General features: G+C 39.4%; 1 protein-coding gene across 19 annotated transcripts in view; it reads left to right on the forward strand.

The window, feature by feature from the left end:
- Nucleotides 1-24,882, forward strand: part of MACF1 (microtubule actin crosslinking factor 1) — a 330,003-nt gene that overhangs the window by 219,937 nt on the left and 85,184 nt on the right. For 15 of the 19 annotated variants that reach the window (XM_060089544.1, XM_060089550.1, XM_060089543.1 and 12 more), the window contains 9 exons: nt 174-491; nt 11,519-11,685; nt 12,964-13,120; nt 15,029-15,146; nt 18,471-18,533; nt 19,188-19,429; nt 20,266-20,395; nt 21,094-21,293; nt 24,168-24,663. In XM_060089544.1, coding sequence (XP_059945527.1) covers nt 174-491; nt 11,519-11,685; nt 12,964-13,120; nt 15,029-15,146; nt 18,471-18,533; nt 19,188-19,429; nt 20,266-20,395; nt 21,094-21,293; nt 24,168-24,663 — 1,891 coding nt within the window. The remainder of the gene's footprint in view (nt 1-173; nt 492-11,518; nt 11,686-12,963; nt 13,121-15,028; nt 15,147-18,470; nt 18,534-19,187; nt 19,430-20,265; nt 20,396-21,093; nt 21,294-24,167; nt 24,664-24,882) is intronic. The other 4 variants (XM_060089548.1, XM_060089555.1, XM_060089557.1 and 1 more) reach the window with 1 other exon arrangement.

Below are 24,882 nucleotides of genomic sequence, written 5' to 3' on the forward strand. Positions count from 1 at the left end.
TGGTCGCATGGGGTGGAGAACTAAGGGTATTGATGGTATTCTGAAGTTTCAGTTGCAATCCTCCAACCCTCCTTGAGGAGGTGAGCATGTAGTTACTAGAAGCTTATTCGTTTGTGGCTGAGATATCCTGGAATAAGTGAGCCAGGAGCTGACAGATGTGTTCTTGATGACAGAAATTGAAGCAGGACATTGCTCGGCAGAAGAGCAGCTTGGAGGCCACGCGTGAGATGGTGACCCGATTCACGGAGACATCGGACAGCAACTCGGCCGCAGTGCTGCAGGGCAAACTGGCCGAGGTGAGCCAGCGCTTCGAACAGCTCCGGCTACAGCAGCAAGAAAAGGAGAGCTCCCTAAAGAAGCTTCTGCCCCAGGCAGAGATGTTTGAGCATCTCTCTGATAAGCTGCAGCGATTCATGGAAAACAAAAGTCGGTTGCTGGCCTCTGGGAATCAGCCAGATCAAGATATTGCACATTTCTTCCAACAGATCCAGGTGAGGATATATCTGCCAGATGGGCAGAATAAAGGGGAAAGAAAGGCAAGGAAAAAAATATATTTACTGAACACATAATATGTCAGTCAATGTACTGGAAACTTTACCTGCATTGTCTTAAAGAATTCTCACAGCCATCCTGTAAGCTAGATATTGTTTGTTCAATTTTTTAAAACACAGACTAGATTTATTTTTCACTCATATTACATGTTCAACCCAGATCAGCAGGAGTACTTAGCTCATCAAGGTCACTCAGTCTTTCAAGTTGATGGAAACTTCATCCTGACATATGTTTTCATGATTACTACTGCAAGGGGAAGAGGACATATCATATCCATTTACATTTTGTTAGTCAAAGCAAGTTTCACATGACCATAGCTGACTTTCAAGGGGGTGGAGAAATGTAATCCTACCATATATCTAGTAGGTGCAGAGCTGAAAACCTTTGTTGAAGAGTTATTACCTCCCGTAGATTTAGGTGTATATCCAGGAGCAGAATTGCTGGGTCATATACCTGCCTGTACTTAATTTGACCAAGTAGTAGCTAACTTGAGCTCCAGAATGGCTGCACCTGCCCACATTCCCACCTGTAGTACCTCAACATTGCTGTATTCTCACATCTCTGCCTTGGGTTTATCCAACTATCTAACATTTTCCATATTATACTGCGATCTCATTCTTTTGTTTGGTTTGCTCTCCTAACTTTTTGCTTTTTGTTTTGAAAAATTTTAAACTTACGGAAAAGTAAAGGGAACAGCATAATAAACATCAGCATACTTTTCACCTGGATCCACCAATTGCTGTTTTTTCTCTCTTTATAAATATATAAAAGAATATCACTATGGGCTTCCATTTTCATTATCATCATTGTTCTTTTTTATGCTCAAACGTTTTCAAATTTGGTCAATGGGTGCCCCTTTAAGCTGTCTCCTGGTATCTTTTTGACATGTCCCTACCAGTATATGAGTACTCTCTTACTTTCTGGCACAATAATATGTGTCACAGTCACCTTGTAGTTTTCCTGTCCCATACCTGAAATCACCTGTTTCTCCAAGGAGCCCTGTTTTTACTGGGGAATTGTAATTAGATATCAAAATCCAGATAACTAGATGAGCCATTAGGATGTCATTGCTTCTAGGTCCTTTAAGTGCACAGGATTAGGAAATCTTGAAAGTTTTTAATATCATGTATTCATACTGATAATCCAGCTCCAACTCAACACCATAGGATTCTTCCTCCATTCCCTATTTGTATCTTCCTCTGCCTACAGGGAGAACCCTTGTTTCCAACAACTTAATATATTATTTGCTATATCCTACAATCAAATAAGATCACTTTGGAATTACACTATTATTTCTACCAATAACAAACCTACTAAGTAAAATTCAAGATTTCTTTAGATTTCTTTTTGTCTTGAGGCTCTGACCTACTGTATCCTATGTTCAAAGTTACCTGAATTTTTTTTCCCTGTAATTTCTTATATAATTAGCTTTCTTTGTTTCTATTTGTATTCAACTCCAGGATTTTATTTTTCTTTGTAAAGTTTTATTTTTAAATATTGGAAACATTAAGAAAGCTCAGATTTTCCAAGACTGCTTTCTAAAGGATCAAGAGTTGGCTAAATTCTCATGGAATAATAATATCTATCTTGAAGAAACTATTTTGGGAATTAAAAAGTATCGGAGGTTGGAGATTGGTTTAAGATGGCAGAGTAGAAGGACATGCTCTCACTCCCTCTTGTGAGAGCACCAGAATCACAACTAACTGCTGAACAGTCATCGACAGGAAGACAGTGGAACTCACCAAAAAAGACACCCCACATCCAAAGGCAAAGGAGAAGCCACAATGAGACGGTAGGAGGGGCACAATCACAATAAAAGCAAGTGCCATAACTGCTGGGTGGGTGACTCACAAACTGGAGAACACTTATACCGCAGAAGTCCACCCACTGGAGTGAAGGTTCTGAGCCCCACGTCAGGCTTCCCAACCTGGGGGTCTGGCAACAGGGGGGAGGAATTCCTGGAGTATCAGACCTTGAAGGCTAGTGGGATTTGATTACAGGAATTAGACAGGACTGGGGGAAACAGAGACTCCACTCTTGGAGGGCACACACAAAGTAGTGTGCGCATCGGGACCCAGGGGAAGGAGCAGTGACCCCATAGGAGACTGAACCAGACCTACCTGCTAGTGTTGGAGGGTCTCCTGCAGAGGCGGAGGGTGGCTGTGTCTCACCGTGAGGACAAGTACACCAGCAGCAGAAGTTCTGGGAAGTACTCCTTGGTGTGAGCCCTCCCAGAGTCTGCCATCAGCCCCACCAAAGAGCCTGGGTAGGCTCCAGTGTTGGGTCACCTCAGGCCAAACAACCCACAGGGAGGGAACCCAGCCCCACCCATCAGCAGACAAGTGGATTAAAGTTTTACTGAGCTCTGCCCACCAGAGCAACACCCAGCTCTACCCACCACCAGTCCCTCCCATCAGGAAACTTGCACAAGCCTCTTAGATAGCCTCATCCACCAGAGGGCAGACAACAGAAGCAAGAACTACAATCCTGCAGCCTGTGGAACAAAAATCACATTCACAGAAAGATAGACAAGATGAAAAGGCAGAAGGCTATGTACCAGATAAAGGAACAAGATAAAACCACAGAAAAACAAGTAAATGAAGTGGAGATAGGCAACCTTCCAGAAAAAGAATTCAGAATAATGATAGTGAAGATGATGATCCAGGGCCTTGGGAACAGAATGAAGGCAAAGATCGAGAAGATGCAAGAAATGTTTAACAAAGACCTAGAAGAATTAAAGAACAAACAAACAGAGATGAACAATACAGTAACTGAAATGAAAAATACACTAGAAGGAATCAATAGCAGAATAACTGAGGCAGAAGAATGGATAAGTGACCTGGAAGACAGAATGGTGGAATTCACTGCTGTGGAACAGAATAAAGAAAAAAGAATGAAAAGAAATGAAGACAGCCTAAGAGACCTCTGGGACAACATTAAACACAACAACATTCGCATTATAGGGTTCCCAGAAGGAGAAGAGAGAGAGAAAGGACCCAAGAAAATATTTGAAGAGATTATAGTCAAAAACTTCCCTAACATGGGAAGAGAAATAGCCACCCATGTCCAGGAAGCGCAGAGAGTCCCATACAGGATAAACCCAAGGAGAAACACACCAAGACACATAGTAACCAAATTGGCAAAAATTAAAGACAAAGAAAACTTACTGAAAGCAGCAAGGGAAAAATGGCAAATAACATGCAAGGGAACACCCATAAGGTTAACAGCTGATTTCTCAGCAGAAACTCTACAAGCCAGAAGGGAGTGGCATGACATATTTAAAGTGATGAAAGGGAAGAACCTACAACCAAGATTACTTTACCCGGCAAGGATCTCTTTCAGATTTGATGGAGAAATCAAAAGCTTTACAGACAAACAAAAGCTAAGAGAATTCAGCACCACCAAAGCAGCTCTACAACAAATGCTAAAGGAACTTCTCTAAGTGGGAAACACAAGAGAAGAAAAGGACCTACAAAAACAAACCCATAACAATTAAGAAAGTGGTACTAGGAACATACATATCGATAATTACCTTAAACGTGAATGGATTAAATGCTCCAACCAAAAGGCACAGGCTTGTTGAATGGATACAAAAACAAGACCCATATTTATGCTGTCTACAAGAGACCCACTTCAGACCTAGGGACATATACAGACTGAAAGTGAGGGGATGGAAAAAGATATTCCATGCAAATGGAAATCAAAAGAAAGCTGGAGTAGCAATACTCAAGCAGGTAAAATAGACTTTAAAATAAAGAATGTTACAAGAGACAAGGAAGGACACTGCACAATGATCAAGGGATCAATCAAAGAAGAAGATATAACAATTATAAATATATATGCTTCCAACATAGGAGCACCTCAATACATAAGGCAACTGCTAACAGCTATAAAAGAGGAAATCGACAGTAACAAAATAATAGTGGGGGACCTTAACACCTCACTTACACCAATGGACAAATCATTCAAATAGAAAATTAATAAGGAAACACAAGCTTTAAATGACACAATACACCATATAGATTTAATTGATATTTATAGGACATTCCATCCAAAAACAGCAGATTACACTTTCTTCTCAAGTGCGCACGGAACGTTCACCAGGATAGATCACATCTTGGGTCACAAGTGAAGCCTCAGTAAACTTAAGAAAACTGAAATCATATCAAGCATCTTTTCTGACCACAACACTATGAGACTAGAAATCAATTACAGGGGAAAAAAATGTAAAAAACATAAACACATGGAGGCTAAACATTACATTACTAAAGAACCAAGAGATCACAGAAGAAATCAAAGAGGAAATTAAAAAATACCTAGAGACAAATGACAATGAAAACACGATGATCCAAAACCTATGGGATGCAGCAAAAGCAGTTCTAAGAGGGAAGTTTATAGCAATACAAGCCTACCTCAAAAAACAACAAATATCTCAAATAAGCAATCTAACTTTACACCTAAAGGAACAAGAGAAGAACAAACAAAATCCAAAGTTAGTAGAAGGAAAGAAATCATAAAGATCAGAGCAGAAATAAATGAAATAGAAACAAAGAAAACAATTGCAAAGATCAATAAAACTAAAATCTGGTTCTTTGAGAAGATAAACAAAATTGATAAACCGTTAGCCAGACTCATCAAGCAAAAGAGGGAGAGGACTCAAATCAATAAAATTAGAAATGAAAAAGAAGAAGTTACAACAGACACCACAGAAATACAAAGCATCCTAAGAGACTAACTACAAGCAACTCTATGCCAGTATAATGGACACCCTGAAAGAAATGGACAAGTTCTTAGGAAGGTATAACCTTCCAAGACTGAACCAGGAAGAAATAGAAAATATGAACGGACCAATCACAAGTAATGAAATTGAAACTGTGATTAAAAATCTTCCAACAGGGCCTCCCTGGTGGCGCAGTGGTTAAGAGTCCGCCTGCCGATGCAGGGGATACGGGTTCGTGCCCCGGTCTGGGAGGATCCCATATGCCGCGGAGCGGCTGGGCCCGTGAGCCATGGCCGCTGGGCCTGCGCATCCGGAGCCTGTGCTCCGCAACGGGAGAGGCCACAACAGTGAGAGGCCCGCATGCCGCAAAAAGAAAAAAAAAAAAAAAAAAAAATCTTCCAACAAACAAAAGTCCAGGACCAGAGGCTTCACAGGTGAATTTCATCAAACATTTAGAGAAGAGCTAACACCAATCCTCCTCAAACTCTTCCAAAAAGCTACAGAGGAAGGAACACACCCAAACTCATTCTATGAGGCCACCATCACCCTGATACCAAAACCAGACAAAGATACTACAAAGAAAAGAAAATTACAGACCAATATCACTGATGAATATAAATGCAAAAATCCTCAACAAAATACTAGCAAACAGAGTCCAACAGCACATTAAAAGGATAATACACCATGATTAGGTGGGATTTATCCCAGGGATGCAAGGATTCTTCAATATATGCAAATCAATCAGTGCGATTCACCATAATAACAAATTGAAGAAGAAAAACCATATGATCATCTCAATAGATGCAGAAAAAGCGTTTAACAATATTCAACACCCATTTATGATAAAAACTCTCCAGAAAGTGGACATAGAGGGAACCTACCTCAACATAATAAAGGCCATATATGACAAACCCACAGCAAACATCATTCTCAGTGGTGAAAAACAGAAAGCATTTCCTCTAAGATCAGGAAAAAGACAAGGATGTCCACTCTCACCACTATTATTCAACATAGTTTTGGAAGTCCTAGCCACAGCAGTCAGAGAAGAAAAAGAAATAAAAGGAATACAAATTGGAAAAGAAGAAGTAAAACTGTCACTGTTTGCAGATGACATGATACTATACATAGAGAATCCTAAAAATGCCACCAGAAAACTACTAGAGCTAATTAATGAATTTGGTAAAGTTGCAGGATACAAAATTAATGCACAGAAATCTCTGGCATTCCTATATGCTAATGATGAAAAATCTGAAAGAGAAATTAAGGAAACACTCCCACTTACCACTGCAACAAAAAGAATAAAATACCTAGGAATAAACCTACCTAGGGAGACAAAAGACCTGTATGCAGAAAACTAAGACACTGATGAAAGAAATTAAAGGTGATACCAACAGATGGAGAGACATATCATGTTCTTGCATTGGAAGAATCAATATTGTGAAAATGACTATACTACCCAAAGCAGTCTTCAATGCAATCTCTATCAAATTACCAATGGCAGTTTTTACAGAACTAGACCCAAAAATCTTACAATTTATATGGAGACACAAAAGACCCCAAATAGCCGAAACAGTCTTGAGGGTAAAAAATGGAGCTGGAGGAATCAGACTCCCTGACTTCAGACTGTACTACAAAGCTACAGTAATCAAGACAATATGGTACTGGCACAAAAACAAATATAGATCAGTGGAACAGGATAGAAAGCCTAGAGATAAACCCACGCACCTATGGTCAACTAACCTATGACAAAGGAGGCAAGGATATACAGTGGAGAAAAGACAATCTCTTCAATAAGTGGTGCTGGGAAAACTGGACAGCTACATGTAAAAGAATGAAATTAGAACACTCCCTAGCACCATACACAAAAATAAACTCAAAATGGATTAGAGACTTAATGTAAGACCGGACACTATAAAACTCTTAGAGGAAAACATAGGAAGAACACTCTGTGACATAAAGCACAGCAAGATCCTTTTTGATCCACCTCCTAGAGAAATGGAAATAAAAACAAAAATAAACAAATGGGACCTAATGAAACTTCAAAGCTTTTGCACAGCAAAGAAAACCATAAACAAGGCAAAAAGACAACCCTCAGAATGGGAGAAAACATTTGCAAACGAATCAACGGACAAAGGATTAATCTCCAAAATACATAAACAGCTCATGCAGCTCAATATTAAGGAAACAAACAACCCAATCCAAAAATGGGCAGAAGACCTAAATTTCTCCAAAGAAGGCATAAAGATGGCCAAGAAGCACATGAAAAGCTGCTCAACATCACTAATTATTAGAGAAATGCAAATCAAAACTACAATGAGGTATCACCTCACACCAGTTAGAATGGGCATCATCAGAAAATCTACAAACAACAAATGCTGGAGAGGGTACGGAGAAAGGGGAACCCTCTTGCACTGTTGGTGGGAATGTAAATTGATACAGCCACTATAGAGAACGGTGTGGAGGTTCCTTAAAAAACTAAAAATAGAATTACCATATGACCCAGCAATCACACTACTGGGCATATACCCAGATAAAACCATAATTCAAAAAGACACATGCACCCCAGTGTTTATTGCAGCACTATTTACAGTCGCCAGGACATGGAAGCAACCTAAATGCCGATCGACAGACGAATGGATAAAGAAGAAGTGGTACATATATAAAATGGAATATTACTCAGCCATAAAAAGGATCAAAATTGGGTCATTTGTAGAGATGTGGGTGGATCTAGAGACTGTTGTACAGAGTGAAGTAAGTCAGAAACAGAAAAACAAATACCCTATATTTACACATATATGTGGAACCTAGAAAAATGGTACAGATGAACCGGTTTGCAGGGCAGAAATTGAGGCACAGATGTAGAGAACAAACATGGACACCAGGGGTGAAAGTGGCAGGGGGTGCTGTTGGTGTGATGAATTGGGAGATTGGGATTGACATATATACACTAATAAGTATAAAATGGATAACTAATAAGAACCTGCTGTATAAAAAAATAAAATAAAATTCAAATTTAAAAAAAGGATAGCTCAAAAGTCAAAACTTTTCAAAAAGTTATATTCAGGGTGTAGGAAAGTGAATAAGGATATACTCTCACTATCTTCCGTGTGTCTTCTATCCCATTCACCCCCACAGGTAATGGATTTCACATTTATTATTTCTATTTCTTTTTTCCAAAATAAACACACCATTTCCAATTCTTCGTTACACAAAAGTAGGTACAATACATAATCTTTTGCACTTTCCTTTTTTACTTAATATGTCTTAGAAATCACTTAATTCATAGATAATCCTCTTTTTTTGTTGTTTTTAAACTATACATTCATTTTGAGGATGAACCGTAGTTTATTCCACCAGACTCTTGTTCTGGTTGTTTCCAAAATTTTTCTATTAAAAATGACACTGTAGTGAATAATTTTGTGTTTTTTCCCTGTATTATTGGAAGTGTATCTTCAGAGTAATTCCTAGAGTGGAATTGTTGCATCAGAGGTTAAACGGTTGTGTGGTTTTGTTAGATGTAGCCAAGTTCCCTCCATGAGGATTTCCCCATTTTGCATCCCTAGCAGAAGCGTATGACAGTGCTATGTATTTCCCCTGCAGCCTCACCAATAGAATGTATTGTCAAGCATTTGAGTTTTTGCTAATCTGATTAATAAAACATATCTCAATGTGGTTTTAATTTTTTATTTCTTCTCTAAGTTGAATATATTTTTATACATTTAAGAGACATTTATTTGTAAATCATTGGTTCATGTATTTTGCTATCTTCTGTCAAGAGTTTGATCTTGGGCCTCCCTGGTGGCGCAGTGGTTGAGAGTCCGCCTGCCGATGCAGGGGACACGGGTTCGTGCCCCGATCCCGGAGGATCCCACATGCCGCGGAGCGGCTGGGCCCGCGAGCCATGGCCGCGGAGCCTGTGTGTCCAGAGCCTGTGCTCCGCAACGGGAGAGGCCACAGCAGTGAGAGGCCCGCGTACAGCAAAAAAAAAAAAAAAAAAAAAAAAAAAGAGTTTGATCTTTTTTTTTTTCTTTCAACTTACAAGAGTTCTGTATTAGGGAAATTAGTCCTTTATAACATGTTGGAAATATTTTCTCACAGTTCGTCCTTTGTCTTTTGACTTTGCTTATGGTGGTTTTGGCCATATAAAAAAATTTTTTTTAATTTTTACACAATAGATTTTATCACTTTTTTTTAAACTGAAATATAGTTGACATACAATATTATGTTAGTTTCAGGTGTACAACATAGGGACTCAACATTTAAATACACTATGAAATGATTACCTTGATAAGGCTAGTAACCATCTGTCTCCATTCAGAGTTATTACAGTGTTATTGACCATGTTCCTTATGCTGTGTATTACATCCCCATGACTTAAATTTATTTTATAACTGGAAGTTTGCGCCTCTTAATTCCCTTCACCTATTTCACCCATTCTCCTAACCTTCTTCCCTCTAACAACCACCTGTTTGTTCTCTGTATTTATGAGTCTGTTTTTGTTCGTTTGTTCATTCACTTGTTTTGTTTTTGAGATTTCAAGTATGAGATCAACAGTATTTGTCTTTCTCTGACTTATTTCACTTAGCATGATATACTCTAGATCTATCCATGTTGTCACAAATGGCAAGGTTTCATGCTTTTTTATGGCTAATATTCCGGTGTTTGTGTGTGTGTGTGTGTGTGTGTGTGAGAGAGAGAGAGAGAGAGAGAGAGAGAGAGACAGAGACAGAGACAGAGAGAGAGACATCTTCTTTATCCATTTAGATTTATATTCTGGGCTTTCTGTTCTGTTCCATTGATGTATATGTCTGTTTTTGTGCCAGTATAGTACTGTTTTGATTACTGTAACTTTGTAGTATAGCTTGAAACCAGAGATATCACTCTTTCATTGAAGTTGTATTTTTAGTCATAGTTTGAAAGCCTTTTGCCACACCCAGGTTATGATGGAATTTAGCCACATGGTTTCTTTTTTTCTTTTCTTTTTTTTCTTTTACATTTGAATACTTTAACAATTTAAGTTTATTTTTGAGGTATAGTATAAGGTATGAATACAAGTTCATCTTTTTTCAAAGTTCTGTATAGTTATTCCCAATATCATTTATTTGAAAAGTCTGTCTTTACCCCAGTGATTTGAGAATCTGTCTTTATCACATATAAAATGTCTTATGTATTGAAGTTTATTTCTTGATTTTCTATTCTATTTCCCTGGTCTTTCTATTCATTAACAATAGCATACTATTTTTAATTCTAGAGGCTTTCTGGTATGTTTTACTATCTGGTAAGGCTAATCTCCCTTATTTCTTTTTTCTTTTTCTTTTTCAGGATTTCTCATAGCTATAATTGTACATTTATTTTTCCATATGAACATTAGAATCAATTTTATCAGTCCTAGAGAAAAAAGTTGGTATTTTTGTTTGGTTCACATTACTTTACTCATTCACACATGCATATATGCACACATAGATGCATACATACACATACACACATAGCTTTATGGACATCTTTTGTTTTTTTCCAGGTCTGCTTTCATGTCTTTCAGAAGTCTTTTAAAGTTCTATTTATAAAGGTTTTGTACCATTCCTAAAATTGTACCTTTTGTGTTGCTATTATATTATTCTTGATCTTTATATGTTGATTTTATATTCTTGCTTATTGGATTACTTCACTGTTCAATTTGGTTGTATTGTTGATTCTCTGAGGTTTTACAAATATACTTTCATGTAATCTGCAAATATAGTTTTACCTCTTCAAATTCTTATGCCACAAATTGTTTTCTCCTACCTAATTGCATTGGCTAATATTGTCAATACAGTGTTAAATAATAGTGAAGAGTGTGTTTACCTGTTTTAAAGAAGAGACAGACTGCAGAAGCTTAGAGAAGTTCAATAGCTTAAGATCACAAGCTAGTAAATGGCAAAGCCATGATTGACTTTCAGGTCTGTTGTACTCCAGAAACTTCCATTCTTTTTATTCTGTCATGCTGCCTCTGGAATCTTTAAAGATTTGTTTAAAGGAGACAAGACTCCTTTGTAATTTCCAGCCACTCTCAGGTGGATTGGAGAAATCCTACATATTTAATGTTTTGATCTAGCAGTTGACCCAGTGAACATGCCTCTTTTCTTGCTCCCTCTTTTTCTACAAGTAAGGGAGAACATGCCCCAGCTTTAATCTAGATATCTTTCATTCTTTAGAGTCGTTATTTACAAGGACCAGAGGATTGAATACATTTCCTTGTTTCCTTGACAGGAGCTCAATTTGGAAATGGAAGACCAACAGGAGAACCTGGATACTCTTGAGTACCTGGTCACTGACCTGAGCTCCTGTGGCTTTGCCCTGGACCTGTCCCAGCACCAGGACAGGGTACAGAACCTCAAAAAGGACTTCACAGAGCTATGGAAGACAGTTAAAGAAAGGTGAGTTTTCATATGTATGGATCAGTGTCATGGAGCTAATTTTTCTTGCTGTTGAATGAAATGACTTTCTCCTCCTTCCTTCTTCACCAGAAAAGATGGCATCAAAATTCTGCTACTGAGCCATAGGAGATTGGAAAGTGCCTCTTTCAGACAAAGCTCTTCAGTCTACTTAATGCTTAGTGGTCTTTCTGTTAGTAAATAGTGAGTTCCTTCTCAGTAATGGGACTCAGTTCCCCCTCAGTACAATCAAAAGCCCCAGGTCACCTGGACCAAACAGAACAAATTTGGGGCAGCAAGTTGGATTGTGGCAGGATTTGAAATAATGAGAAAAATTGGAAGAGCCTTCCCAGACATAATTAAGGATTATATTGGAACTCACACTGCTTGTTTTGACCACTGTTGCTGTTACAGAGGAGTTTCTGGATTCTTCTTTTAAGGCAAACATGGGAATATACAACAAGGGTGGATGACTTCAGGTTATTAGCTCACAGTTGAAAAGCCATAATTCCTCCATTAGAAAGCCTCATGTGGGTTTAAAAGCTTGATAAGACTTCTCTTGGTTTAGCCATAAATATCTCGATTTAGCAGATGACGGCTTTAGTGACTAGAGGAAAGCAGTTGCTGAAATCACCACTGTAAGCAGCGGTTATTTAGTGCAGGTGAAAGGGACAGGACAAAGACCAAGAAGACTTTGTTTTCCTTGCCCTCAGCTGAGGGCTGTTTAGCTATATGAAGAGCCAGGATCTCTGCCTTGAAGTCTAATAGATGTGACCATTTCCAAAACTTAATTTCAAAATTGAATTCTCCTTTCTCCTTGATTTATTTTACTCATTGGTGTGCTTAGCCTAACTTCTCTGAGCTTCAGTTTCGGCATCTTCCTTGTTAAAGGAATTAGCATTTGAATTGGGCCTTGAAAGAGTCAAATACCTAAAAAGTAGCAGAGCTGGCCTTGAGATCCAAAGCCTGCATTCTTTCCACTGTATCATAGTACCTAAATAGCAGGCTCCCGTTAGTTTTTCTCATTTTCACTTTAACCTAGAGTAAGACTGAAGACTCCTTACCCCAGAAATGTCCAAACAAGGGCAACAGATTCCTTAGTTTGATGCTCTCCTACATTATATGTGGTTGTTTAGCCAAAGCTGCCATGGAAAAGATTATGAGAAGGAAAGGCCCTCTTAGGAAACAGATGCCTAGAGTCCTAGAATGAATATAGTTTTAGTTCACGTTGACTTCCTTACAAGCTTAGTCTGGCAAGTAACAAATTGTCTCTGTTGACAGAGAGGAAGATGCATCATCTTGCCAGGAGCAATTAGATGAATTCCGGAAGCTGGTTAGGACTTTCCAGAAATGGCTGAAGGAAACTGAAGGGAGTATTCCACCTACAGAGACTTTCATAAGCACTAAAGAGCTGGAAAAACAGATTGAACACCTGAAGGTAGGTGAACAAAGTCTCTCCAGGAATCAGGCTGGACAGCAGTTTGGAATCTTGTGTGGACTCATTTCCACCTGTGGTGGGCAAATGGTGTGAGAAATCCAAGTTATCCATGTGTATCAGAATAGCAGTTCCTCCATTTTCTCCACGTGAGTCCAACCTACCCCTACCCAAGCACTGAGCACCAAAGCATCTCCTATTTAAAAACCAAAACCAAAAAAGTAATCTGGGAATGATATCTATAAAGTTTCAGCTGTCTTGGGGATGCCTGTCATGCTGTGGTAGATCATAAAAAAGACAGTTGTCAGAGTCCAGTCTTGAGAAGATTACACTCTTGTTGTATGTTTGAGAATTAGACAATTATATGTGAGCAAGTGACCAGATATGTGATCAGAAAATTGAGGAGAGAATTTCTCCTCAACTAGTAAAGGAAAAGTTACTACAACTAATAAAGGAAAAGTTACAGATCAGATGGTTGGAATGTACCTGCATGGGTAGCATCAGCCTTTCTCCCATCTGTTGCAGAATCCCTTCTCTCCTGTATTTGGTTCATAGTCATCCAGCTCTGTGTGCATCTCTAACATATTTCTTATTTTTGTTGAAACCGGTCTCCAACTAACTCTCATGCATTTGTCCTTATTTTCTTAGTAAAACAGGATTTATCTTGAATAGATGAAAGAGAAGAGCTTTCACAGAGAGAGTGCCAGGAGCATTTGCTGTGGGGAGTTCCCTAGGACAGAGGTTCCCTGATCTCTTAGTTCATGGTTCCGTTTGTGTTTCAAGACATTTTTCATAGCATCTCAAGGCAAAAAACAAACAAACAAAAAAACACCCAAAAAACTGAAAAACCTCACTTACTAAGTGGTCAGGTCCAAACAGCTTAGCAGTAGTTGTTCACGTGGTGTCCAACAGATGTCACTGTTTTTCCCTCAAAAATTTAAAATATCCTGTGAGTCAGTGCATAGTTTGGGAACTGTTGGCTCTTTGGAATCAAGAGTGACTAATAAAAGAACTGACACACTCTGAATTGACAAGGTTCAGTTTGAAGTTCGGCAGCATGAGTTTGCCAGATGTTCATGGCTCGATGTCTTTCTCTGCTGCTGCTTTGCAGCTTGAAGTCAAAAGCAGACTAAGTAGATTGTGAGGGAGATTCAGTATGGAGGAAGGGATTGAAGGCTAGGATGGTGTCCCAGCTTGGAAAAGAGTAAAATTCTACTTCTGTAGCAGGCAGTTCACAGCTTAGAGACAACATGATAGAGACCAGATACTTTTGTCTTAGAGCAAATGCCATTGTTTCCTAACAGCTTTCTGTGGTGGTTTGAGCTCTGACTTCAAACCCAATATAAAATTCTGTAGCCTATGATTCTGTATGTTTCTCTACATTTCAATATCTAACTCCTCATTTTACCCTCCAATTACCATTTCCTTTATATTCTTTACAAGCATGGTATTCCCTTTGTCCACCTGGCAAACTCTGATCTTAACTCCAATCTTTCCTCTCTCCAGGCAGAGTTAGATGTGTCTCCTTTTGTGCTCTCAGAGTCTAGTGGCTGTCCATATTTCTGTAATAGCATTTATCACATTATAATGCCACTGATAATCTGAGCTCTTGGTTTTAGGAACTGTGTCGTAAGCCTATTTTGTATCCCCAGTGTTTGGCACAATGCCTGGCCTATAGTAAGTGCTCAAAAAATATTTGCTTGATGAATGAATGAGAAGGGCCTGAATATTCCAGGATATCATTCTCCCACATCTTGGCTGGCTCAACCAAGTTCTGGAAATGGCTGAATAAATGAGGATGATTGTTTAATGCTTATCAAAACTTTTAAGGAGTGTATGTAGAACAGGTGTCCCTACTTATGAGGAGAAAGCCTCCAGATATTACATTTTGCGATTTTGTTCTTTAAACAGGGTCTCCTAGATGACTGGACAAGTAAGGGAACTTTGGTAGAAGAAATCAATTGCAAAGGTACTTCTTTAGAAAATCTCATCATGGAGATCACAGCACCTGATTCTCAAGCCAAGACAGGTGAGTGCAGGCTCTTGAAAATGTAGTGAATAAACATCATTCTTCCCTTTGCCCTTTGGTGATGACCCCTTATTGAATAAACATTAGAATCAAGGTTGGATATGAAAATCAAGGATGTTTCATGAAGCAGTCTTCCCCTCAACCTGATCTGTTTTCCCATTTCCTTTGTAACATTGCTCCATTTTGCAAAACCCCTTCCGGTGATGGGAAAAAGTAAAGGGACTAGTTGGCCCACTTAGAACTGTCAAATGAACATAGAAGGATTAAAATAGGATTTTCCATCTTGAGGAATTTCTGTCTTTTAAATATGTGAATGGATGGCTATGCATTAACTTTAAATTAGGGTCAGCCCTGGAGGGTATAAGCATGATATCTTGGGAGAGGCTAAGTGTTTAGGAGTCAGTATTGGTACACCAGGAACTGACACACTTCTTGGAAGTGCATACAAAGATTGTGCCCAACTATATGAATTATCTCTGCCTACAAATTAATTCTTTCAAACAAAATGCATTCTGAGCTCACAGTCACTTGCTGGTTGTCAATTGGGATCTCCTAGGTTTTATTACCAGACTATGTTAATGCACTCCTATAGTCATTTAAATAGTAAGGGCAAAGTTTACTTTCTTTCTTCCTACTGAGAATGTCTACTTTCCTATTGTATCCTAAAGTTTAAAGAAGTCTTGGAACTATCTAGAAGTGACAACATTTCAGAGATTTAGTGACTTTTATATTCTAACACTTAAATTTCAAAGTTCATTGACTTATTAGCGTGTGACATCACCCAGCAAACTTTTTCTATAAAGGGCCGTAGAGTAAATATTTTAGGCTTGTGGGCCATATGGTCTCTGTCACACTACATGTCTCTGCCATTGTAGCACACAAGCAGTCATAAACAATATATAAATGAATGGGCGTGGCTGTGTTCCAGTAAAACTTCACATACAGAAACAGGCGGAGGGACAGATTTGGCTGGTGCACAAAAGTTTTCTGACTTCTGGACTAGGTCAGTGGTTGTTCGAACTTTTTAAAGTGCTGTAATCTTTTTTAAAAATAAATCTCATGTAGAGCTATAAGACAAATAAAAATATAAGTGAATTTTAGCATTTATCTATTATGAAATTCATCAATGAGAATATTGAGGCTATTGGGACTTCCCTGGTGGCACAGTGGTTAAGAATCTGCCTGCCAATGCAGGGGACAAGGGTTTGAGCCCTGGTCCGGGAAGATCCCACATGCCGCGGAGCAACTAAGCCCGTGCGCCACAACTGCTGAGCCTGCGCTTTAGAGCCCACGAGCCACAACTCCTGAGCCCATGTGCCACAACTCCTGAAGCCCGTGCACCTAGAGTCTGTGCTCTGCAACAAGAGAAGCCACCACAATGAGAGGCACGCTTGCTGCAACTAGAGAAAGCCCATGCACAGCAACGAAGACCCAATGCAGCCAAAAATAAATTAGTTAATTAAAAAAAAAGAATATTGAGGCTATCTTAGTGAATATGAAAACTTGGAAAAAAAGAATTTTTGAATGACAGCTTCATTATTTATTTCTCAGTTTTTTCCTTGGTTGCATTGTATCCAGAAAATACGTTTCACACAGATAAATAGTTGCAAATGATGACAAATGTTTTTAAAAGTTCACTTTACAATCCGAAGTGTTAAGAATTCTCTTACTACACAATTCTACCCTGATGAGAGCCTGCTCTGAGTAGATATACCTCAGCCTTTTTTGTCATTTTATTTAATGGAATTCATGTGTGCTGTAGATGTTTTTCTTTGTACATAAGTGGACATATGTAGGTTTGAATATAGAGTGCTAATGAAGAACTACAACTTTTCCCATCAGTGACACTCAGAAAGAAGTTTAAATGTATGCACAGAGGTGCAGGAGCTACTTTATTCTCCCCAAAAAGCAGCATAAATTGGCTATATCTACTGGGTTAAAATGTGGTGTTCAACATAATAGAAATGTGCATGTTTTACTGCCATTTCTAAGTACTTAGGAATATATTCTGAATATTAAAATTAAACCAAACATTTACAGAGTCCCTAAAGCACCTCCTCAGGGTGCTTTGAAAATCAGTTTGAAGATCACTAGCCTGAGTGCTCTTAAAAAGTTCTCTTCCATCTCTGAAAACCCATGCGTGTTCTAGTTCCTTATGGTCGTGGAGCTCTCTTGGTTTCATAAAGTGCTTTCACATACACTACCTCACTACTTCTCACCAGTAACCCCACGAGAGCTGACAAGATAGGTTGTATTATCTTCATATCCCAGAGAAGATACCAAGGTCTGTCCATAGATTAAGGCTCACGTACTGAGTTAGTGACAGTCTTGGCTACGACTGTCTTCTCCAAATTACTAGTCCGGTTCCTTTTTGGTCATCACCAGACTGCAGTGGAATATGATCTTTTGGTTTGATCCATTTTTTAAATTGAAGATACAATAATGTTAACATTTAAAAGTTTTACAATCATTAATCATTATTGTCTAATATATAACCTTGCACTTGACCTTTTCCACAGTGAAATCAGTGCACGTGAGAGTCTTATTCTGCCCTTTGAATGTTACATTATGTCGTAACTATTCTTCACATTTCTTTATAATCATTGTAATTACATGATCTGGTTTTTACTTACTTGGGATACTCCTGAAACACAAGGAATCAACTTGGGGAGAATATAGGTGAAATTGTGGTAATGAGAAACAGAACCAAAGACCCTAAACAGAATTTATGGGAATGTTTATGAGCCAGATTTATTGACGCTTAGAATTTCTGTTTTCTGGTGGGGGAAGGGGAGCAGAAAGTCATGAGAAAAAAAAGACGGGATCTTTTGAAACAATATAGGAAAGGCTCATTTTAATGTCTTTACTAAACGAATGCTGCTTTTTATGTCCTTAATTGTACTTACTGTTTATTTTTATTATGTTGAAGAACATTGATGTTAAAGTTGAACCTTTTTGGCTGTATTATAAATCCTCCTCATTCTAAAGTATGTCAAATGCCAGTCTAAAGACTTAGTCATTCTACTAACACTTGCTTCACAAAATTAGGGCAAGGTCCAAAGAATCCAAATTGGAGATTTAAGAGGAGAATTTGGATTTCCTGTAGAAAGGGTTAGGGTTAGGGTTAAGGAGCTGAAACTCCTCCAGTGACCCTGTTGCCCGGCAGCTAAAATGATTTGTCTCTTTCCATGAGTATGTTGTCTTGTGCTGTGTTAACTTCCTGATATCTGAGCTTAAAGTGAGTGCCAAAGAATAAATTCAGTGCCTGTATGTATTCCTAACACATTTGTCTTGCCTTGTTTGTCTCTCTGTCCTTCTGCTCAGGTTCCATACTGCCCTCTGTAGGAAGCTCTGTAGGCAGTGTAAACGGATACCACACCTGCAAAGGTGAGAATGTCATTTTCAACAGTGCCTCTTCATTGGTTGTGTTAGGATAGTGTTCATGTTTGCATCTGTGTATGTTTCCATATGTGTGGAAGGATTGCTGCCAGGATGGGTGTGAGGGTAAAAGTCTGGGGAGAAGCAACTGTGATGCCTCTTTGTTGCTAGCGAGAGGCTAAACAGGTTGGCAACCAGTGAAATAAAGTTACTAAGCAAATAAACTGGACCACTAGATAAGACCAATAAGGAAAGACCCGGAAGAAAATATATGCAAATCTTTGAATTATAAAGAAGCTATACTAGAGGTGGTCTAAATCTAGCCCTCAGCCTCCCAGCTAGGTTTTCTTCTCTGCGGTTTAAAGAAGAGGAAGTAGAAGAATGCCCCAAATACTTCACTCCCTTCACCTTTGCTGCTCCCATGTTTGCTTAGCATTTTATTTATACATCTGAGTATATAATGCCAACATCAGAAATCAGATTAATGAGAGCTCTTTTGCTTTTTGTATATAAACAGGAACTTTTATGTGATTTAGCAGGAAGATCATCTCTAGTTCACTAGAAGGAGTGGGAGAGATACTTAATCCTGATGAATAATTTAGTGAGGAACCACTGGGGATGCTTGAGCTATTCCCAGTCTGATCTCTGTTTCTGTGATGCTAGATCTGACGGAGATCCAGTGTGACATGTCAGATGTAAACCTGAAATATGAGAAACTTGGGGAAGTGCTTCGGGAACGCCGGGAAAGTCTTCAGGCTGTCCTCAGCCGCATGCAGGAAGTTCAGCAGGAGGCAAGCTCGGTGCTGCAGTGGCTGGAATTAAAAGAGGAAGTCCTGAAAGGCATGGAGACCTCTTCATCTCCAACCAAGACAGAGACAGTGAGAGCCCAAGCTGAATCTAACAAGGTACTGTGTTCCCATTAGCTGCATCTCAAACACCAAGAGGAAGGGGCGGTTGTACCAGTGTTCCCGCCTGAGCCCGGGGGCCTGAGAGTGAGACATGGCCAACCACCCAGTCGTTACGAGCAGCATGTTTGACTTTCAAATGACTAGTATGCCTAAACTCTCCCAGAGAATTTTCTTACCTATGAAATTAGAAATGGTTACACATCAGACTGAGAAACAAAACCAGATCTGTCTGCAGAGGGAGAATAGCCCTCCTCAGAAGCATCAGTTCATTGAGAATGGGATCTCATTTTCAATGTGATGGTATAAGCCAAACCATTCCATCAGAGCACCTTTCCAACTCTTGGAGGGATCTAAACAGCTGTGATTGCAGTTCATCCTTAAGATTGACTTGTAGGCCTAGGGAAAATGTCAGAAGAAATAAGGCCATGTAGAAAGTCCGGTAACAATTTTTTGCCAAAAATTTTAGTATTCCTGTTGAGGCCTAGCCTGTCATATCCTACAACTGTATAAACATCGCCATTACTGTCGTCACCGTCATCATCATCATCGTCTTCATCAAGTCCTGACACTTTTAGTTTATAGGGATTAGCAGTTTTCTTATTGGGTTACGATGTGTTGTACGTAAAAGAAATTCAAATCTTGCCACCTAGATTTTCCTTTTAATTAAGTATTCAAGCAGAAAGGTTAAGTATCTTAAAACCATGAAACAATCATGGATAGAATCAGAAGTCGAGCCTGTAATTGCTGCCCCGTCTTGCCGTCATTTCCTCCACGCTCACAGCTTTGTTTCCTGTCCAGAAATCTCATGGCATTCATGATGTTCTTTCTCCTAGGCCTTCCTGGCTGAATTGGAACAGAATTCTCCAAAAGTCCAAAATGTAAAGGAAGCCCTGTCTGGATTACTGATGACATATCCCAACTCACAAGAAGCAGAAAACTGGAAGAAAATGCAAGAGGAGCTCAGTATGTTATCACTGGGGTGTTACAAATTCACTAAATTCCTTGTCTTCAAAGTAAATACAGGCTTTCGGCATACCCAATAAACAGGAGTGATTTTTAGTTAATTGTCATAAGCAAGCAAGAAGGGCAGGGAGGGTTAGAGAATGAGCCTGATTGTGGAAAAAATTTAGAGATTCCACTCAAAGTATCAGTATTGGCTTTCTTGGGCAAGTCAAACTGACAATCTGCTGTGACAAAGAGCATTGATGATAAAAATGAAAAATGGGTAATATCTAAACATTCTGTGAAGGAATTAAATTATGCTGCGCTCATAATATTGAACTATAAATGATGTAGGTGAATGTGTATTGGTATGAAAAAATTTTTTGGCATGAAAGATGCTCATAATTAGTAAGCTTAAAAACAGGTTAAAAATAATATATATGTCACATAAGGTATTTTACATGCGTTGTGTATGTATGTACCTACTTCTGTGCAGTTTTATCCCATGTGTAGTTTCATATAGCCACCACTGCAGTCAAGATACAAAACTGTTTGTTACTTTAGTTAAAATTAAATGCAGGTTATTTTTAACTTAAAAAATATTAAATAATGCTCCAGGGGTCATTTCCTGTAGTATATTAGGAACATAATTTAGGGACCAGGCTAGTGGCTGATGAGGGTAAAAGAAAAGAATACATTCTCTCATTTCCTCTCTACAGATTCCCGATGGGAAATGGCCACCGAGGTGACAATGGCTCGGCAAAAGCAGCTGGAGGAATCAGCAAGTCATCTGGCCTGCTTCCAGGCTGCAGAATCCCAGCTCCGGCCCTGGCTAATGGAGAAAGAGCTGATGATGGGGGTGCTGGGGCCCCTGTCTATTGACCCCAACATGCTGAATGCACAGAAGCAGCAGGTCCAGGTGAGCAGTATGGCTGAAAGCTTTCGAGCAAAGAAATCAGAGGCACTTGAACCTGGGTCTGAATGCTGCTCTCAACAGGTAGATTTACATGACCCTGGACAAGTCATTTAACTTCTCAGAGTCTCCATTTCCTCACTTTAAATGAGATGCTTGTAAGGTCTTTATCATGGTGCCTGTCAAATAGCAAACAGTATTGTTAATATCATTAATGTCAGTAACTGTATTATTAATATCGTTGACTGAGGCAGTAAGATGAGCAGATGGGAGACAGGGAACTTCTGACTAAATGGTAGAATCATATTTTATTTTCAATCCCCAGTGGTAGTGATCCACATTACTTCATGCAGTGTCTTATATCTGCCAGCTTTACTTAGAGATTTTCTGCTGATCAGATCTCAGTACCCAACATTTGCGAAATTTAGGTTGGTCCAATTGTGTCATTTCCAGTGAAATCCCGCCTAGACCCTTTCCTTGTTCTATAGCCTTCCCTAAACTTGTTCTGTTTCTTCTCACCACCCACCAAGTCCCCTAAGAGTAGTTTTTGAAAGAACCCTTTCTTTTAGCCCCTGCATCCATGTTATTTATCAAGTCCTATTTGGTCTACTTACAAATATTTTTCTAATCCAGTGGTTTTCAAACTTTTTGATCCCAAAACCCTTTACACTCTTAAAAATTATTGAGGATCCCAAAGAGCTTGTGTTTATCTACTAATATCTATTAATATTAACTGTATTAAAACACTGAGGAATTTTTGAAGTATGTATTTATAAATTAATTTTTTAAATTATGATGATACAACCATAACACTAACATACGTAACATTTTTATGAAAAAATAACATTTTCCAAAACGTAAAAAATTGAATAAGAGTGGCATTATTTTATATCTTTGGCAAATCTCTTTAATGATGTCTGGCTTGGGACTCCCTGGCAGTCCAGTGGTTAGGACTCTGCGCTCTCACTGCCAAGAGCCTGGGTTCAGTCCCTGGTCGGGGAACTAAGACCTGCAAGGCATAGCGAGAAATGAAATGAAATGAAATAAAATAAAAACGTCTGGCTAATAGAACAGTCTCACAGATTTTCATATCTACTTCTGCAGTCAGTCTGTTGTGATATCGGATGTCGTGAGAGAACAAGAATTTTAAAAGGCAAATAACATCTTAGTATTATTATGAAAATAGTTTTTACCTCACTGACCCCATGCAAGGGCTTAGGGACTGCCAGGGGCCACCAGACTGTAATTTGAGAACCACCATTCTAAGCTTCTCTTCTTCTCCACTCTAAATGCTGGTGGGTTGGATCTTGGGCCTGTTCCATTGCAGCAGCCCGCTAAAGGGCCTCTTGGTCTAGTTTATCCTCTACATAATTATCAAGTTATCCCCTTAAATCATATATCTGAATATATTAAAATGCTTCTGTGGCCCTTGGCTGCCTATTGAACAGAGTTCAAATACCTGCTCACTGTGGTGCATGAGGCTTTTCACAGTCTGGTCCCATTTTGTCTTGCCAGCTCTTCCCCCATATACCTGGGCTTCTTCCCACACCAGATAATGGGTTCTTTCCTGAACACACTGCACTCATAGATCTCAGGATCTCTGTGCCTTTGCTAATCCCAGGCCCTTCTCTGAACCAGCTTTACTCTCTGTTCTCTTGGAGAACTCACATATTCTTTATTGTGTCACCTGTGAAGCCTTTCCTGATTTCCCTCTTCTGCTCTTGTCATCCCCGGAGGAATTAACCACCTTTACTTCTTGCTTTCACAATTCCACGTTCACGTCAGCATTTTATCATTTTAACTTTTGTTACATTCTATTATAGTTCATTATTTACACATCTGTTAGTCCTTGAGGTCCTGTCGTATTTATTTTTATGCAGTGTAAGTGCTGAGTACTTTCCATAGGTTTTCTTGTTTAATCCTAACAACAGCCAAGTAAGTACTTTACTGTCTTCATTTTGCAGATAAGGAAGCTGAGATTTGGAGAACTTTTAAAAACTCGCCTAAGTTTATACAGTTTAGTGAGTGATGGAGTCAGGATTTGAACCCAGGCGTCTAACTACAGAGCCTGTAATCTCAACTTCTTTGATGAGTGAAACAGTGAATAGAAATAAATAAAAAGGAATGGTACTTGCTTTAAAGAAGCTTTTTATCTCATTGTGGTATATTATAATGTGCAGATTATATGTGCTGATGGGAATTCGAGAAAGGAACTAAGAAAAGTAGGGCATTAAGAGTTGAAATGGCAAGCCCAGCCAGTAATATAGCTCACTTTGGGACCCAGGGTTCCAAACTCCCAATTCAGAGGCCTGGGTTTTGCCTGGCAAAGCTGACAAGTGCCCATCCGGTAAACAAACTTTGGTTTCCCAAACAAGGCCAACCTTAGTAACTGATGTTGAAACTGTATAGGACAAATAAGGAAAAGAAATAAAATAGACACAATTGGGGCTTCCCTGGTGGCACAGTGGTTGAGAGTCCGCCTGCCGATGCAGGGGACATGGGTTCGTGCCCCGGTCTGGGAGGATCCCACATGCCGCGGAGCGGCTGGGCCCGTGAGCCATGGCCGCTGGGCCTGTGCGTCCAGAGCCTGTGCTCCGCAACGGGAGAGGCCACAACAGTGAGAGGCACGCGTACTGAAAAAAAAAAAAAAAAAAAAAAAAAAAAATAGACACAATCAATGATCCTTTCAAAACAGGTTTTTATTAAGCAGTTGTTAAAAGTGATACTGCATTTTCCTAGTTGACTGGTCTTTGGAGTTTTCTGGTTTATTTTCAAAAGGAGTTGGCACTGCTTGGCACAATCCAAAATCAGTTTTTGTTTTGACAGTGTTTTTAGATCTGTCTTTTCTCTCTAAACATCTTGGTGTCATTTCTATTACAGTTTATGCTGAAGGAATTTGAAGCACGTAGGCAACAGCATGAGCAGCTGAACGAGGCAGCTCAGGGTATCCTAACAGGCCCTGGAGATGTCTCTCCTTCCACCAGCCAAGTACAGAAGGAGCTCCAGAGCATCAATCAGAAGTGGATTGAGCTGACTGACAAACTTAATTCCCGTTCCAGCCAAATTGACCAAGCTATTGTCAAAAGCACGCAGTACCAGGAACTGCTCCAGGACTTGTCAGAGAAAGTGAAGGCAGTCAGACAGCGACTGAGTGGCCAGTCGGCCATCAGCACCCAACCTGAGGCTGTGAAGCAGCAGTTGGAGGAGACCAGCGAGATTCGATCTGATGTGGAGCAGTTAGACCACAGGATTAAGGAGGCGCAGACACTCTGCGATGAACTGTCAGTGCTCATTGGAGAGCAGTACCTCAAGGATGAACTGAAGAAGCGTTTGGAGACTGTTGCACTGCCTCTCCAAGGTTTAGAAGACCTTGCGGGTGAGGAATACACTGCTGCCATTCTTAGTGACAAGCCAAAAGGAGGAGTGGATTAGTGGTCCCAAGAATCTAGGGCGACCCTTAAGTAGCTTTTGGACTCAGAATAGTGTTACTCTATCCCTTTGTCCACCTACAGTGAGGACTGCCGTGGTCATTACACATTGATTGGGCACTAGCAATATGTGAAGCTTTACACACCATAATCTAAGAGATAAGAAC

Source organism: Mesoplodon densirostris, chromosome 2 (assembly GCF_025265405.1).
Source record: "Mesoplodon densirostris isolate mMesDen1 chromosome 2, mMesDen1 primary haplotype, whole genome shotgun sequence".
NCBI classification, from domain to species: domain Eukaryota; kingdom Metazoa; phylum Chordata; class Mammalia; order Artiodactyla; family Ziphiidae; genus Mesoplodon; species Mesoplodon densirostris.